General features: G+C 53.5%; 1 protein-coding gene across 1 annotated transcript; it reads right to left on the bottom strand.

Annotated features, from left to right (window-relative positions):
- Window positions 1-1,507: 1,507 nt before the first annotated feature.
- Window positions 1,508-16,128, bottom strand: LITAFD (LITAF domain containing). The gene is made up of 5 exons (XM_029048470.2): window positions 16,039-16,128; window positions 5,053-5,103; window positions 4,400-4,507; window positions 2,574-2,736; window positions 1,508-1,720 (listed from the first exon to the last, which is right to left on the bottom strand). The coding sequence occupies exons 2-5, from the start codon at window positions 5,090-5,092 to the stop codon at window positions 1,612-1,614; spliced, it is 420 nt and encodes a 139-aa protein (XP_028904303.1). The 5' UTR covers window positions 5,093-5,103; window positions 16,039-16,128; the 3' UTR covers window positions 1,508-1,611.
- Between the last annotated feature and the right edge of the window lie 1,843 nt (window positions 16,129-17,971).

Raw genomic sequence — 17,971 nt, forward strand, 5'->3', positions numbered from 1 at the left:
TCCTCCAGGAGGCCTTCCCTGACTGAGCCCCCAACTTTCCTCTTCTCCCACTCCCTTCTGAGTCGCCCTGACTTGCTCCTTTTGTTCTTCCCCCTTCCCAGCCCCACAGCACTTATGTACAGATCTGTAATTTATTTATATTAATGTCTTTTCTCCTCTCCTCTAGACTATAAATTTGTCGTGGGCAGAGAATGCATTTATTATTGTATTGTATTCCCCTAAGTCCTTAGTACAGTGCTCTGCAAACAGTAAGCACTCAAATAATGCGATTGAATGAATGAATGAATCATCTGTGCAGGAAGCCCGTCCTTTCCACCCTGGCTAGGAAGAGCAACAGTTTGTTTTTTTTAATGGTATTTGTTAAGTACTTACTGTGTGCCAGGAACTGTTCTCAGTGCTGGGGTAGATACAAGTTAATTAGTTTGGACACAGTCCCTGCCTCACATGGGGCTCACAGTTTTAACCCCCATTTTACAGTTGAGGTAACTGAGGCCCAGAGAAGTGAAGCGACTTGCCCGAGGTCACACTGCAGACAAGAGGCAGAGCCGGGACCCAGGTCCTTCCGACTCCCAGGCTGGTGCTCTATCCACTAGGTCATGCTTTGGCCATTAGCATCTACGGACAGAGCAAGGAACTTGGCAGTGGCTGGGAATCTAGCAACGAGCCTAGGGCCGCCCCTAAAAGCGGTGTCCAAGAGCCCCAAGACAAACCCAAGCCACCCATGGTGGAGGACAGGGGAGGGGACATAGGCTGCTGGGAATTGTAGTCCCAGCATTCCCAAGGTACCCATGCTCCGTGTCAGGGAGGTCACTTCTGGTTCAGCTGGGCTCATTGCGGGGTCAGGCCCAACCGACTTCCCTCATTTTCTCTCCCAGAAAAAAGGCCACTGAGAGGACCTCCCCAAGTAGCCCAGCCGAGTCAGTTCTGGGCCGCCCAGACTGACCAAGACCTCAGCCCCCAGGGCCCTCCCCCCACCTCTAGACTGTAAGCCCCTCCTCTAGATTGTAAACTCACTGTGAGCAGGGAATGTATGTTCACTGTCACAGTATACTCTCCCAAGTGCTTTGCTTAGTACAGTGCTCTGCACACAGTAAGTGCTCAATAAATCTCCTCCAAGAAGCCTACACATCTCCAAGAAGCCTTCTCTGACTAAATTCTCTTCTTCCACTCCCTTCTACACCATTCTTACTTGCTCCTTCATTCCTCCTCCTCCCTCCCATCCCCACAGCACCTATGTCTATTTCTGTATATATCTGTAATTGATTTATCTATTTATTTATTATTAACATCCGTCTCCCCCTCTAGACTGTGAGCTTGTTGTGGGCAGGAATGTATCTGTTGTTATATTGTACTCTCCCAAGCGCTTAGCACAGTGCTTTGCAGACAGTGAGCGCTTACTAAATACTATTCAATGAATGGAATGGAAGCGGTGGAGACAGACGCCCCAGGCCCTGGGGTGGGGCAGATAGGAGCAGGTCAGAGCCAGAACCGAGACGGGCACACAGACTTCAGTCTTCACATCTCTGGGTTTTACTCTATTGAAAAATATACACATCTGTGTCCCGCCCCGCCCCATACCCTCGCCCTGGGTCTCCCTCCGGTCCAGGCCGCTCACATCCGCTTGTAGCGGTAGATCAGATGCTGGCAGTTGGGGCAGAAGTGATCCACATCCTGGCAGCTGTCCACGCAGAAGGGAATGAGGCAGCAGCCCAGCCAGCATCTGAAACCGGATACCCACAGGTCAGCTGCACCCCGCCCGTCTCACTGGTTGCTTCTCCACCCTCTCCCGTCTGCCTGTGCCGAGGGGCTCAAGGGGCCGGAAGGCCCCGGTCTGCGGGGTCGGAGTCCACCCTCTGTAGTCCCCTGAAAGGAGATGGAGGAGCCATCTTCCTCGCAGGGGACTACAAGGAGATGGAGGAGCCATCTTCCTGGTAGGTGGGACCCCTCGAGGATGGAGATCGGGCCTAGAGCCTCGATCGGACCCTCCCATCGAAGCACTCAGTACAGTGGTCGGCACACAGTCGTACTCTCTAGTTCAGGGGTCAGACCGGGGGGGGGGGGGTCTGGGACAGGCCGGAGCTTGACCACACCCCATGCTGATCTGTCAGGTGACCCTCTCAGCTTCTCTGCCTTAACTTTTCCCTCGATAAGATGAGACGGATGATTCCGGCTTTTCTGATGCAACTCCGATGGCCCGAGGTGGAGATGTGGTAGTATAGGAAGCAGGGCCTCTCCCGAGGTGAGCCGCGTGGGAGTCTCTATCCCGGGGCCTGTCCAGCTCCAGAACCGGAGGCTCACGGCAAGAGGAGAGGACCAGTTTCCTCCACTACACTACCCTCCCCTGGCCTTGTGAGGGCTCCAAGACGGCTGACACGATGCTTGTCTCTATTGAGGCAGACTTGAGGCTTGAAAGCAACATCATCTAAGGACAGCAGTTTTCCCTCTAGTCTCAGGGCTCCCTGCTCTAGACGAGCCCGGCTTGCTGATCCTTCCCCGCTCCCTGCCCCTCCACCCCCTGTTCTGGAGACCACAGCGCACCACCAGGGAGCCGGCTGGGATAGGACGTCACTCACCCGACCAGGCAGAGGCCTCCACTGATGAGCCACGCCATGAGGCCCACGTGACGGACGATCCGGGTCACCACGGACTGGTGGCAGGAAGGGCACGTGACCCGGGCCGGGACATCTGAGAAAACCTGCCCCACGATGACGGCCGGTGCGGGATCAATCATCACCACTGTGGGCACGGACACGGAAAAACAGGAAAGCACAGGCAAGTAGAGCATGAACGAGCGGGGTTCTGGGTCCGGATCTCCACCTCGGGCCCCAGGCAACCGTGGGGGGAAGGAAGAAGGAGCCAGGGGTTAGTCCAATCAGTCCATTAATCAATGGTATTTGAGCACTTTGTGTACATAGCACCGTTCTAAGTACTTGGGAGAGTACAGTATAACAGAATTGGTAGGTAACATTTGTTGCGAGCAGGGAATGTGTCTGTTTATTGCTATAATGTACTCTCCCAAGCGTTTAGTATAGCGGTTTGCACACAGTAAGCACTCAATAAACATGATTGAATGAATAAATGAATGAATACATTCTGAACCCACAAGGAGTTTACAGTCTGGAGGACTGTAAGCATATCACGTTCAAATAATGATGGTAGTGGTTAAGTGCTTACCATGTCTCAAGCACTGTTCAAAGTGCTGAGGTAGAAACAAGATCATCAATTGGACCTAGTCCCTGTTCCGCACCGGGGTTCAGTCTGACAGTGGGAGAACAGACATTTCTGTAGGGGTTCTAATCCCAGCTCTGCCACATGTCTGCTCTGTGGCTTTGGGCAAAGCAAATCACTTCTCTGTGCCTCATTTCCCTCATCTGTCAAATGGGGACTGAGATTTTAAACCTCAAGTGGGACATGGACTGTGCCCAGACCTGATTATCTTGTATCTACCCCAGCACTTAATACAGTGCATGGCACATAGTAAGCACTTACCATTAAAAATTATCCCTATTTCATAAATGAGGAAGCTGAATGAGAGAGATCAAGAGACTTGCCAAAGGTTGCTGGAACAGGTGTCTCCTCACTCAAAGTCCTATGCTCTTTCCCCTAGGGAACACTCCCTCCCGAGGGCCAACAGTTCTCCTCACGCCCAAAATGGGGAGAGCTAGAGAGAGGCAGAAGGCTGATCCTTTTGGAAATGTCACTTCTGGTAGTCACGAATGCCGTAGACTCACTTTCCCAAGCTCAAGGCGTGAATCTTTGTCTGTTCTGAACCTCTAATACCAACTTTCTCATGTACCTCGATCTCATCTATCTCACCACCAACCTCTCGCCCACATCCTGCCTCTGGCCTGGAACTCCCTCCCTCCTATCTGACAGACAATTACTCTCCCCTACTTCAAAGCCTTTTTGAAGGACTTCTCCTCCAAGAGGCCTTCCCTGACTGAGCTCTTTTTTCCTCTTCTCCTTCTCCCTTCTGCATCGCCCTGACTTGCTCACTTTGTTCTCCCCCCATCCTAGCCCCACAGCACTTATGTCCATATCTGTAATTTATTTCCATTAATGTCTGTCTCCCACTCTAGACTGTAAGCTTGTTATGGGCAGGGAATGTGTCTGTTCTACTGTTATATCTCCTCTCTCAAGAGCTTAGTACAGTGCTCTGCACACAATAAGCACTCAATAAATACAATTGACTGACTGAGCCTGCGCTCTTCAGTGGGCAGTCTCCTCACCCTGGTGATGTATGATTATCGGAGGGAACCATTCTGTTTTGGCCCTGGCCACCCACCCTGCATTTCACCGCCTTCATGATCTGGTTGATTTCGGCCCACTCCTCTCTAGCTCAGTGCCCAACCCTTAGAAGGAGAAGTCTCAGTCTTCCCCTTCTATCTATAGAACTCACCCGTCTGGGCGGGATTGAAGCCTGGTGCATCCTGGCCAGGGTCTGCTTGGTACGGTGGTGGAGGTGGGTAGAAACCAGGGGGGGCACTGGGGCCCTGCATCTGACCACCTGGAGGGAAGAGACAAGGGGGTATATAAGGCCCAGGACCCAGGCCGGACATGGATCAAACCCCACCAGGGCTTGGCCACTCTAACAAAGGTCAGGTTTGGCGAGGCTGGAGCGAAGGATGCCCTATCCGACTCCCAACATTTCCCCAGGCCCCCAGGGTGGACTCAAGCCCTCGATTCTGACCTGAAGTCAACCTTGCTTCCCATTCAGAGAAGACAACTCGGACATGACTTTTCCTCACAAGCATGGAGCCCGAGGGACCGGGGCCATTGGAAGCTGCGGGAAATCAGACTGGGGATTCCGGGTCCCACCCCCCACACGTCTCCCCCTCTGGTCATTTGATAGCTGAAGATGTCTAGATAGGAATCCTCCCCACCACAGCGGACATGTCCTCGGTGTTCAGATAACCAGCCCCCTCATCCACGGGGCTCCCCTAATCACCCCAGGCCTCGGCCTCTGGGCATTTGACTCGCAGGGATTGGAACGGTGGTCGCTGGAAGGGAGGAGAAAGTCAAGGGCTGGTAGGGAGAGACAGGATGAGCTACCTGAGACCGGCTGTGAGGCTGGGGGCTGCTGCTTGATCATAGTCTCGGGTCCTGTGAGAGAGAGAGAGAGAGAGAGAGAGAGAGAGAGAGAGAGTGCAGTATCAGGCATGGATATTCTGAAGGAGCAGGTCTCTGAGGCAGGCTGGATCTCCTGAGACAGAACTCCACCTCAATTAGCAAGGTCCTTAGAGAGGCCACTCCTTGAGGTCAAGGAGCGTATTTTCTGCCGCTACTCTCTCGAGCACGTAGTACAGTGCTCTGCACACCATAGGCACTCGATCAATGCAGCTGATTGATTTGGAGGAAGGGGAGCCGAGACAGTGGGGAGAACCCGGCGTGGTTTCTGTGAGGCCTCTTCTCTGAGGACTGAGTTCAGATGTCCGGTCCCTCAGTTGGCACAGAGATAGGGTTCCTCACAAAAATGCTTGGCCTAGCCCTCTCCTCTGCTTCCCACCCCAGTGGTCGTGGGGGTCCCCAGTAGCAAAGCCACCACAAATCATCCTTCAGTCGGTTCCCCAAACCAGGCTCCTGGGTGGCAAGGGGCCCCGGAGGCTCACCGACTGTACCCTAGGGACCAGCCCACCAACTGGGAAAGACTCACGACCTACCCTTCCTTTTCCCCCACCAATTTCAAATTTTTGCTAACCTGCCTCTCAGCAAGGCCTGCATTTAAAGCGGTGCCCCTCCTCCCCCAGCTCCCAGCAGTGAGGGGAGCCTATGGTCAGCTGGCATCTTGCCATGGTGTCCTAAAGGCAGCAGTGGAAAGACACGGGCCGCCGGTTTGCTTCCAGAACTGGATCACGAAACCTGACCATAAAACGCAGCTAAGTGTGCGCTGAGCCACTTCCTCCCTTCCACTTCACCCTGCGGTGGGCCCAGGCCTGGCCCACCCTCCAGCTCGGGGGTCCGCAAGGTGCGTGATGATGATGGTAATTTGTTAAGCACTTACTAGGTGCCCAGCACTGTACTAAGCACTGGTGTGGATACAAACAAATCGAGTTGGACACAATCCCTGTCCCATGTGGGGCTCACAGGCTCAACCCCCATTTTACAGAGGAGGAAACTGAGATCCAAAGAAGTGAAGTGACTTGACCAAGGTCACACGGCAGACAAGTTGCAGAGCGGGGTTAGAACCCATGACTCTCTGAGTCCCAGGCCCATACTCTGTCCACTATGCCATGCTTGTCTAAGGGTTCGTCCCACTACCTGAACCTGCTTGCTTCCCCTCACCCCCTCCCTAGTGACAAAGATTCATAATGGGGCCTAAGTCTCTCCTTCCTCTTCTTCTGAGTCAATCATATTTATTGAATGCTTAGTGTGTGCAGAGCACTGTACTAAGCGCTTGGGAGAGATCGCTATAACAATATAACAGACACATTCTCTGCCCACAAGCTTACAGTTTAGAAGGCGACTCTTGTCCTCCCCTCCTACCCCTGGGATGGTTCCTGTCTTGAGGGTTGTCATCAATCAATGGCATTTATTGAGTGCCCACTATGTGCAGAGCACACTGCACTAAGCACATTATATTAGGTAGACACCATCCCTTCCCACAAGAAGCTTACAGTTTAGAGGGGGAGATGGACATTAAATTACCGATGGATATGTAGAGAAATGCTGCGGGAGTGGGGTGAAAATCAAAGTGCTTAAGGGGTTCAAACACAAGTGCTTCGGCAACGCAGAAGGGAGAGTGGATGGGGGAGGAAGCGATGTGATTTTAGGAGTGTTGTGAGAGGGATGGTCTAAGGGACTAATAATAATAATGATGGTATTTAAGTGCTAACTGTGTGCCAAGCACTGTTCTAAGAGCTAGGGTAGATACACGGTTAGCAGGTTGTCCCACCTGGGGCTCACAATCTTAATCCCCATTTTACAAATGAGGGAACTGAGGCACAGAGAAGTGAAGTGGCTTGCCCAAAGTCACACAGCTGACAAGTGGCAGATTCAGGTTTAGAACCCATGACCAACTCCCAAGCCTGTGCTTTTTCCACTAAGCCATGGAGGGAGCCCCAGGCCCAGAAGGACAGAGTAGAAGGGTCTGTGCTGAAAATAATGAGCTCCCTCTATACTGTGAGCTCACTGTGGGAAGGGAACATGTCTACCAATTCCCTTGTATGGCACTCTCCCAAGTGCTCAGTATAGTGTTCTACACTCAGTATGTGCTCAATAACTACCATTGTTTGATCGATCGATTGATGCACATTGAGTAGGGCAAGAGAACTGAGCCTAGAGGGTGTGGCAGGTTCCTTATCTGTAAAACGAGGATTAAATACCCTTTCTCCCTCCTACTTAGACTGTGAGACAGGGACTGCGTCTGACTGGATCAATTTGCATCTGCCCAAGTGCTTAGTACAGTGCTTGGCCCATTGTAAGCGCTCAACAAGCCATTCGCCTGCTGGGTAACCTAGGGTAAGTCTCTTAACGGAGGCACAGAGAAGTTACTTCACCTGTAAAATGGGAATTAAGACTGTGAGTCCCATGTGGGAGGTGGCCTAGACCCAACCCGATTAGCTTGTATCTACCCCAGGGCTTAGAAAAATGCCTGGAGAACAGCAAGCAGTTAATACCATTCAAAAAAACACCACAGTTGTTATTACTCACCTGACCCTCACCTACTAACCTATTACTAAGTATTTAGTAAGTAAAAAGAAAAACACATTCCGACATGGGTACGGTAAAGAAAGCCCAGGGACAGAAACGCAGCCGCGGCCGGGGCTGTTTTAGATACCCGTGAGCTGGAATGGACCGAGCCGCTCAGAGCTGCAGAGTCTACCCACGGGCATGGGGAAGCCCCCTCCTCAGTCTGGGGCTCCCAATAGGGTTGCTATTTGAATGACTCAGACAGGGTAAAGGGTTGGTGATGCAGGGGAAGCCAGACACATGACCTCCAAAGGGTTAGGGGGGGAGAGGAAGAGGTGGTGGGAAGGGGGAGAAAGGGTGGGGGAGGAAAGGGGGGAGGGGGAAGGAAGAAAAGAGGGGGGAATCGGGGGAGAGAAGGGGGAAAAGGGTGGAAAGACAAGGTGGCTTCAAGAGCAGAGGGAAATCCAGTCCAGCACCTCCTTCCCTCTGCTAACACCCTCCCTTGGGCCCCTGGGAACGGCAGCTTTCCTTCCCATCTTCCTCCTCCTCCCCACAGCCCACCATGCTTGAAACCCCCTGAGCTGCCTCGTTAGCATTAAAGGCAGCAATTCCTGGAAGCCCAAGACAGACCTGGCTCCGGGGACTCCGGGAGAGAAGGTGGCGAGGCAGGAGGGTCGGCTTCCCGGCTCAGAATCAGGCCCGCCCAGCTGCCCCTCACAGTCACCGCTCACAGCAGACGGTTAAGATCCACTCCGGCCCAGGTCCGGAAGTGGATTCCGAAATCACCCCAGAGAGAGCTCCCTGGGGGGGTGTTGTCTAGGGAAGCCGCTCCCTCTGAGAAAGCGGGAATGGAAGTACAGTGGGAGGAGAGGCCTCTGGAAAGGAAATTTCAACTGGAAAGGGCTGCCTGGGGTCCTTGAAGAGGTCACTTCAGGCCCTAATGCTCCAACCCAAACGCAGCTGCAGGTCCAGTTTCCATAGTGCTGTCACCCCGGAGATCCGTGGGTCACAGTCAGTGGTCATGAAAGGGGGTGTGGCCTCTTGCTATTTGCTAAGCGCTTGCTCTGAGCCAGGCACTTTACTAAGTGCCCGGATGGATACGATACGGTCAGCTCAGACCCGATCCCTGTCCCACGTGGGGCTTGTACAGAGTCCACTGGGCAGTTGAGCTCTCTCAGGCCCAGTCCTAATTAATTGTGAAGCAGCGTGCCTCAGTGGAAAGAGCGCGGGCTTGTGAGTCAGAGGTCATGGGCTTGAATTCCGGCTCTGCCACTTGTCAGCTGTGTGACTGTGAGCAAGTCACTTAATTTCTCTGTGCCTCAGTTACCTCAACTGTAAAATGGGCAATTAGATGGTGAGCCTCACGTGGGACAACCTGATTGCCCTGTATCTACCCCAGTGCTTAGAACAGTGCTCTGCACATAGTAAGCGCTTAACAAATACCAACATTATTATTATCATTATTATTAATTAGGGTGAGCACAGCCTGTCTTTCCTCAGTCAGTGGTATTGACTGAGCATTTACTATGTGCAGAGTGCTATACTAAGCCCTTGGGAGAGTATAATACAACAGAATTAGCACACGTGTTCCCTGCCGAGAATGACCTTAGAGTCTAGAGGATAAGCTTACAGTCTTTTTTGTCTTACACTGTCGAGGTACCAAATCCCCTGTTCTTCTATACCTCAATCCCCTGGTTTCTGCTTTGCCTCCTCTCTGGAGGGACGGGTAAACAGGTGGGCAATCCACGGTGGGTAACTAGAGGGCCGGGGCGGGGTGGGGGGGAGTTGGGAGTGTTAGACAATGGTCCCTCTGCATCGGGATAAACATCAACAGTTTGAGGTGTGGAGGGGGAGAGAGAGGGAAGGGAGAATCCTGGACCACCATACCACACGGTTTCCCCAGGCCTCCTTTGGCCACTGTTGGGGCCGGAGGACAATAATAATAATTGTGGTATTTGTTAAGTGCCTATTATATGCCAGAAACTGTACTAAACACTGGGTAGATACAAGTAAATTGGGTTGGAGGCCGTCCCTCTCAGTCTTAGGCCCCATTTGGCAGATGAGGTAACTGAGGCCCAGGGAAGGTAAGTGATTTTCCCAAGCTCGCACACAGCACACAGCGGACAAACGTAGGAGCCGGGATTAGAACCCAGGTTCTACCGATTCCTAGGCCCATGCTCTATCCACTAGGCCATGGTGCAGGGTGACCAGGTATGGCATCCCTGTGGTCTTAGGCATATTCAGAGACTTTCTCGGCTCTCGGTCCTTTGTTTCATTCAGTTATTCATTCATTCAATCGTATTTATTGAACGCTTACTGTGTGCAGAGCACTGTACTAAGCGATTGGGAGAGTACCAAAGAACAATAAACAGGTACATTTCAAATCTCCCCAAACAGGCAAGGTTCCCCCAGACAAGAAGGGCATCCTCACTGGTGCCTACCCATCAACCGCATAAAATACAGAGGAGAAAAGGGTCTACATGGAATCCGGCATTCGCTGCAGCAAACCCCTCGCCCCAGACCGTTCTATGGATACAGGTATCTATCCGTAGCGCTACAGAGAAGCAGCCTGGCCTAGGGGATAGAGCACAGGCCTGAGAGTCAGAAGGACCTAGGTTCTAATCCCAGCTCTGCCACGTGTCTGCTGTGTGACCTTGGGCAAGCCACTTTGTTACTCTGTGAATCTGTAAAGTGAGGATTAAGACTGTGAGCCCCACGTGGGACAGGAACTGTGTCCAACCTGATTAACTTGTATCTGCCCCGGCATTTAGAACAGCACCTGGCATATAGTAAGCGCTTAACAAACACCATTAACTAACAAAACACAGAGAAGCCAAGGAGTGTCAGCTCCTCACTGAACCTCGGCCTCTTGTTGCCCTGGTTGGAGCTGAAGAAAGAAAAAGAAACAAAGAGAGAGCAGTGATGACACAAGTCAAATGGCGAGGAGGGAGCAGCTGTCAATGTAAACAAGCTGATTTTCGACACTGGTTTAGAGGAATTTGCCCAAGTCTGAGGGCCAGTGCTCTCGGGGGGGATTTCTGAAGTCTCTTGAGTGCCCTGGGATGGATTTCCCAGAAATTAGCTCGAAGCAGAGCCCAAGAATCCAGAGAGAATCTTGTCCCCATGACTCCAGGGACCCAGCCTAGCCTGCTGCTGTTCCTCAGCAGCAGTAGGAACGGGAGTGACAAAATGACTGGCTCCTTAAGTAGATAAGCTCGTTCTAGGCAGGAAATATGTCTCCTAATTCTTCTCCTGTATTGTACTCTCCCAAGCGCTCAGTACAGTGCTCTGCACGTGCCATTGATGGATTAACTGATTAAGCTCCCCTTCTTAGGACCAAACCGTGCTGGCATTTGGGGACCCAATGGAGCAGGCCTGCTCTAAGATCCTTGCAGAGTCCATCTCTGTCTCTTTCTCTCTCGGTGCCTCAGAGAACAAAGCCAGACCTGTAGCGCATCCCCTTAGCCCTGCTTTCACAGACCCCAGGAAGAAAGTCAAGATTGTTTCTGTGGAAGAGGGAAGAGAAGCAGCATGGCCTAGTAGACAGAGTGTGGTCCTGGGAGTCAGAAGGTCCTGTGTTCTAATCCCAGCTCCACCGCTTGTCTGCTGTGTGAGCTAGGACAAGTCACTTCACTTCTCTGGACTCACCTCATCTGTGAAATGGGGATTGAGACTGTGAGCCCCACGTGCGACAGGGACTCCAACTCCATTGGCTTGTATCCACCACAGAGCTTAGTACAGTTCCTGACACATAGTAAGCACTTAACAAGTACTATTAACAGAGAAAACAAAAAGAGAGAAGCCATGCAGTGTCAGCCCCTCAGTGGAGCCCAGCCCCTTGCTGCCTTGGCTGGATTTGAAGAAAGAGAAAGAAAGAAACAAATAAAGAAAGAGAGAGCAGCAGGGGTAGCGATGACAAAAGTCAAGTGGCTAGAAGGGAGAAGCACTTGATGAATGCCATCATCTTTATTATTATTATTATTATTATTATCATCACCTCCCCACCGCCACCAGCACCCAGGAAGCTTGGCTGGAACTGGTAGGAACAAACATTTCCTCGACTCTCTGGGAGGAATAAGTACAAAACAAAATACGCACCCGCTCTGTGGCCTCCCTCAAACCAAATCAGTCCTGACCCACACCAGCCTGAGACCTCTTTAACTGAAATCATCATCATAATGGTATTTGCTAAGGGATTACTCTGTATCACGCGCTGGTCTAAGGGCTGCGGTAGATACAAGCTTAATCAGGTTGGACAGAGTCCCTATCCCCCATAGGCCTCATGCTCTTAATCCCCACTTTACTTCTCTGGGCCTCAGTTACCTCGTAGGTAAAGTGACTTGCCCAAGGTCACAGACAAGTGGTGGAGGCAGGATTAGAACCCAGGTCCTTCTGACTTCCAGGCCCATGCTCTATCCATGAGGCCTTCCCTGACTGAGCCCTCCTTTCCTCTTCTCTCAATCCCTTCTGCTTCCTCCTGACTTATTCTTTATTCTTCCAGGCCATGCTGCTTCCCCAAAGAAATGCAGCTCATTTCTGCTGACTCCCCTCAAATCATGGATGAGGTGGGACCACTCCCCTTAAGGTTCCCAACCCCTGTGATCACTCCAGCTGGGAAGGACCCAATCCCAAAGGTCATCTGCCTCTGCTTTCACCTCTCCCACACGCCCCCATTGCTCTGGGCAGAGTTCCCGTGGCTGCCGAAGTTCCAGCCCATCCCTTCTGCTTCCCCCCGCTCAGAGGGGACTGACCACTGATGGATCTTTCCCCTAGCCAATTGGGCCACTCCACCTCCTCAATGATGCTCAGTCCTCCTCAAAGGCATTCGCTTAACAGAGTCCCGGAGCCCCCACGGAGCTCAAATTTCTTCCTCCTCCACCATCCCTGACACCCAACTTCCTCAAACGCACCCTTTTGTCTTCACTTCTCCGTGGCCCATCACGTGTGTTTATTGGAGAAGCTCTATCTTTGACCTCTGGCTTTCATTTGTATGGATCAAAGTCTACCATGGAAAAGGGTGCTAATCCCAAGCCCAGCCCAGCTGACCCAAACCCCAACCTCACAGCCCTTCCAGCCAGTCAGTCGTATTTATTGAGCACTAACCGTGTGCAGAGCGCTGTTTAAAGAGCTTGGGCGAGAACAATATAAAATATAACAATTTCCTGACCACGATGAGCTTACAGACCAGAGGAGGAGACAGACAGCGATATAAATAAGTGACAGATTTGTACGTAAGTGCTGTGGGGCCGGGAGGGGAAATGAATAAAAGGAGCAAGTCAGGATGACACAAAAGGGAGTAGGAGAAGAGGAAAGGAGGGCTCAATCAGGGAAGACCTCATGGAGGAGATGTGCCATCAATAAGGGTTTGAAGCAGGGTGGGGTGGGAAAGAGTAACTGTCTGTCAGATATGGGACGAGGGTAGGGGGGAGCGTTCCAGGCCATTGGCAGGACATGGGCGAGAGGTTGGAGAAAGATAAGCTTGAGGTATAGTGAGAAGGTTGGCATTAGAGGAGTGCAAAGTTCCCTCTGAAATATGGGTCAGTTTTTTAGCAACCACATGCCAAGAGACCCAGATTTTTCTGTGTCTCCAAGTTCAACAGCAGATATCCCGAAAGGATGGGGGAGTGGAGGCACTTGGGGGATTCGTCACGGTGTAGTAGATACGGCACGGTCCTGGGAGTAACAGGTCATGGGTTCTAATCCCAGCTCCGCCGCTTGTCAGCTGTGTGATTTTGGGCAAATCACTTCACTTCTCTGGGCCTCAGTTATCTCATCTGTCAAATGGGGATTAACACTGTAAGCCCCATGAAGGACAGGGATTGGTCCAACCCAATTTGCTTGTATCAACCCCAGCGCTTAGTAGAGTGCCTAGCTCATAGTAAGCACTCTATCAATGCCACAATTATTATTTTCCAGGAGGAACATCGGGCAGATTGGGGTGGGGAAGCGGAACGACCAGCGGTGCCACCAGCCAGAGGGGGCAGGATGGGAGGGCTTTTAGCCCATCCAGTCACTGGCCTTCTCAACCGGAGCCCCTTCCATCCCCTGAATCGTTCTTTGAGTGCGGAAATACGCCCTCAGACGCCTGGGGTTCCCCTAAGTGGGGTAACCCCCAGGCCCCGCAGTCGGGACTTGGGGTCCCCTCCGGTCAGACCTTGTGAACCTGCAGAGGACCCCTGAGGCACAGCAGGAATCACCCCCTCAGATTTGAGGGGTCCCGGCCCTCTGAAGCCCTGGGCAGGCCCTGCTAGGGTTAAAGGAGAGCAGGGGTGGACCTTGGAGCTGGTGTCCCATACCGGGTTCCTGGATGAGCAGGGCGGGGGTGGGCGAGACCTCGAACCTCCCTGGAGATGCTGTGCCAGGGCAATGGGGAGCAGGGGGTACATGGCGGGTCTGGACCAATACAGATCCCTTGGCTCCTTCTCTGGGATCTGTTCCCAGCTTAGCCCTTCCCTGGGCAGGGTGGATGGGTGGCAAAGGGGTAGGGAGAGAAGAGAGAGAGCCCCACAGCACTTATGTACAGATCTGTAATTTATTTGTATTGATATCTGCCCCCCAGCCCCCAGACTGCTGGCTCCTTGTGGGCAGGGAATGTATCTGTTTATTGTTCTACTGTACTCTCCCAAGCGCTTAATACAGTGAGCCCGTCATTAGGCAGGGATTGTCTCTGTTGCCGAATTGTACATTCCAAGCGCTTGGTACAGTGTTCTGCACATAGTAAGCGCTCAATACTATTGAATGAATGAATACTCTGCATGCCATAAGTGTGCAATTCATTCATTCAATCAAATTTATCGAGCGCTTACGGTGTGCAGAGCACTATACTAAGTGCTTGGAATGTAAATATGATTGATTGATGGGGGGACGGGGGGACGGGGGACAGAGAAGGGGGACAAAGAAGGGGGGGCAAAGGGAGGCAACGGGGACGGGGACAGAGAAGAGGGGACAGAGGGGGGGACGGAGGAGGGGAGGGACAGAGGGAGAGGAGGGACAGAGGGAGAGAGGAGGGACAGAGGGAGAGAGGAGGGCATGAGGGAGAGAGGAGGGCATGAGGGAGAGAGGAGGGATGGGGCGGGAGGGAGAGGGAGAGAGGAGGGGGAGAGAGGGAGAAAGAGGGAAGAGGGAGAAAAAGGGAGACAGGGAGAGAGGAGGGGGAGACAGGGAGAGAGGAGGGGGAGACAGGGAGAGAGGAGGGGGAGACAGGGAGAGAGGAGGGGGAGACAGGGAGAAAGAGGGAGAAAGGGAGAAAGAGGGAGAAAGGGGGAAAGAGGGAGAAAGGGGGAAAGAGGGAGAAAGGGGGAAAGAGGGAGAAAGGGGGAAAGAGGGAGAAAGAGGAAGAGAGGGGGAGAGAGGGAGGGGGGTAGGGGGGAGAGAGGGAGGGGGGTAGGGGGGAGAGGGGGAGGGGGGAGGGGGGAGAGAGGGGGAGAGAGAGGGAGAGAGAGAGGAGAGAGGGGAGAGAGGGACAAAGAGGGGGGAGAGGGACAAAGAGGGGGGAGAGGGACAAAGGGGGGGGGAGAGGGACAGAAAGTGGGAGAGGGAGGGGGAGGGAGACAAGGTGGGGGGAAGGGGAGGAGGAGGGGGGAAGGGGGGGAGAGTGGAGGAGCGGGGAGGGGGGAAGGTGGGGGGAAGGGGGAAGGGAGAGAAAGAAGGTGGGGGAGGGAGGGAGAGGAAGAGAAAGTGGGGGACGGAAGAGAGAGAGTTGGGGGGAGGGAGATAGAGTGGGGGAGGGAGAGAGGAGGAAAAGAGAGAGGAGAGGAAAAGGTGGGGGGAGAGAGAGGGGAGGGAGAGAAGGTGGGGGAGAGAGGAGAGGGTGGGGGGGGCGGGAAGGAGGAAAATAGAGGGAACCAGGGGGAGACTGGGGCGGGGGGGAGAGGGAAGGGGACGAGTCCGGGCTGGGCGGGGGCAACGCCCTTAGTGTGAACCGGGGTGGGGTGGGCGCTCGGAAGAACACGTTCCCTTCCCGTCCAGTCCCGTCCCTTCCCTTCCCGGACGGGTCCGTGCTGGGGGAGGCGGCCGATGTCCGGAACGGAGCCCGCCCCTCCTTCCCTCCCTCCCTTCGCCCCTGTCCCGAGGGGGCTCAGCCCGCCTCCCCCGGGACCCCCCGCCCCGCCCCAGGGCACTCACCCTCCGCAAAGCGCTCGCCCCCGACCCCCGCCGGACTCAATCTCCCTGCCCTTTAGGCGCCCCCAACCCCTTTCCCCTGAAGCCCCTTCCCCCGAGGGGAGCTCGCCCTCCCAGCGCTCAGTGCAGTGCCGGGCACATCGTAAGCGCTTAACAAATGCCATCAGAATGATTATTACTTCCTCGCCCTCTGCGGTCGGTGGGTCCGATGCGGGGGGGGGGGGGGGGCGGGGGGAAGGCACCCTCTGAGCCCGGGACCCTCCCCCGGGGACCCCCGGGGACCCTCACCCAGCTCTGAGCGTCCGGAGCAGGAACTCTGCAAACCTCCCAGGGAGGAGTGGGGGGGTCCAAGGAGAGACTGGGACTTGCCACCGGACCAGAAAAGCCACCCCCTCAAACCCCACCCACCTCCTTTCGTCCCGCCTCGGCCCGCCCCTTTGAAAAATCAAATTCTGGGACTTGCTACTTACTAGGTGCCGGGCACTGTACTCGACGCTGGGGGAGGGTGCCGCTCCCTGCCCCCCATGGAGCTCACCGTCTTAATCCCCAAAATTGCCTCCTGGGACTGGGAGCCCGTTGGGGGCGGGGGATCGTCTCTCTTTATGGCTGTACTGACCTTTCCAAGCGCCTAGTGCAGTGCTCTGCACCCAGGAAGCGCTCAATAGATGCGAACGAATGAATGAATAGTGCTTTCTCGGATGGGGTGGGGGAGATGGGAGAGGGCTCGGGGAGGGAAGGGTTAAGAAAAGGTGCAGAGAGGTCATCTGTTGCAGAAGGGGGCGGGAAGGGGAGGGAGTCTGCAGGTGAATCCCTCTCGCCCAGGTGTTCCGCGTGGCTTCGCCCAAATCTCCCAGGGCTGAGCTCTCCCTCGTCCCTCATTTCCCAGCCCAAAGCGGCGTGGCCTTGCCGGCTTCTAGCAATCAGTGACAGTGGAACCCTTACTTAGTGCCGAGCACTGCCCTGAGCCCTGGGGAGAGGACGGGGCGGCGGGTGGACACTATCCCCGTCCTCCGGGATCTACCATCTAACGGCTCTGGCAGCGGTCCACCCTGGGACTTGGTCAAGTTAGTTGACCTTTCTGGGGCTCAGGCTCCTCGTCGGGCATAATGGGATTCAGATTCTTGTCCTTTTTGTAAGGGTTTTTGTTACGCGCCTACCGTGTTTTCCCCACTCCTCAATAACCTCCAGTGGTTGTCCATCACGGCCACATCAAACTGGAGCACCTGGCCATCAGCTTTAAATCACCTTGCCCCCCTCCTATTTCACCTCCCTACTCTCCTACTACAATCCAGCCTGCACACTTGGCTTCTTTAATCACCTACTCGCTATACCTTGATCTTGTCTATCTCGCCACCGACCTCTCACCCGTCCTGCTTTGGGTCTGAAACACCCTCCCTCTATGTATCTGACAGGCAATTCCTCTCCCCGCCTTCAAAGGTTTAGCGAAGGCGCATCTCTTCCGAGAGGGCTTCCCTGACTATTCGTTGGATAGTATTTACTGAGCGCTTACTACGTGCGGGGCACTGTCCTAAGCGCTTGGAATGTACAAATCGTCAACAGAGGCAGTCCCTGCCCTTTGACGGGCTTACAGTCTAATCGGGACTAGGTCCTCATGACCTCTTCTCCCTTTCCTCTTTGTGTCACCCTGACTTACCCCTTTCATCCAAATTCCCCTTTCCAGCCCCACAGCACTTACGTACTTAAATAAGTGTCTGTCTCCCCCTCTAGAATGTAAACTCGCTGTGAGCAGGGAAAATGTCTGTTATTGTTCTTTTCCAAGCATTTAGTACGGTGTTCCACACGTATGAAGTGCTGAATAAATATGATCGCTTATGGACCAGGTACCATACTAAGCACCGAGGAAGATAAAAGTTAATCCGATTGGACGTATTCATTCAATCGTATTTATTGAGAGCTTATCTTGTGCGGAGCACTGCACTAAGATCTTGGAATGTACGATTCAGCAACAGATAGAGACAATCCCAGCCCAGCGATGGGCTCAGGTTCTAAAAAGGGGAGACAGACAGCAAAACAAGACAAGTAGGCATCAGAACCATCAAAAGAGATAAATAGAATCATAGATATAAAATCAATAGAGTAATAAATAATATATACATGTGCTGTGGGGAGGGGAAGGGGATAGAGCAGGGGGAGGGAGTAGGGGGAATGGGGAGGGGAAGAGGGGCAGAGAGGAAAAGGAGGGCTCAGTCTGGGAAGGCCT

The sequence above is a fragment of the Ornithorhynchus anatinus genome, chromosome 2, assembly GCF_004115215.2.
Source record: "Ornithorhynchus anatinus isolate Pmale09 chromosome 2, mOrnAna1.pri.v4, whole genome shotgun sequence".
NCBI classification, from domain to species: Eukaryota; Metazoa; Chordata; class Mammalia; order Monotremata; family Ornithorhynchidae; genus Ornithorhynchus; species Ornithorhynchus anatinus.

What these genes read in the sequence shown, in the direction of transcription:
- LITAFD (XM_029048470.2), bottom strand. Translation starts at nt 5,092, where the DNA reads ATGATCAAGCAGCAGCCCCCAGCCTCACAGCCGGTCTCAG. An exon ending in CTTCAATCCCGCCCAGACGG is followed by an intron (nt 2,737 to 4,399) that starts GTGAGTTCTATA and finishes CCGTGCCCACAG; the next exon opens with TGGTGATGATTGATCCCGCA. An exon ending in GGAGGCCTCTGCCTGGTCGG is followed by an intron (nt 1,721 to 2,573) that starts GTGAGTGACGTC and finishes ATCCGGTTTCAG; the next exon opens with ATGCTGGCTGGGCTGCTGCC.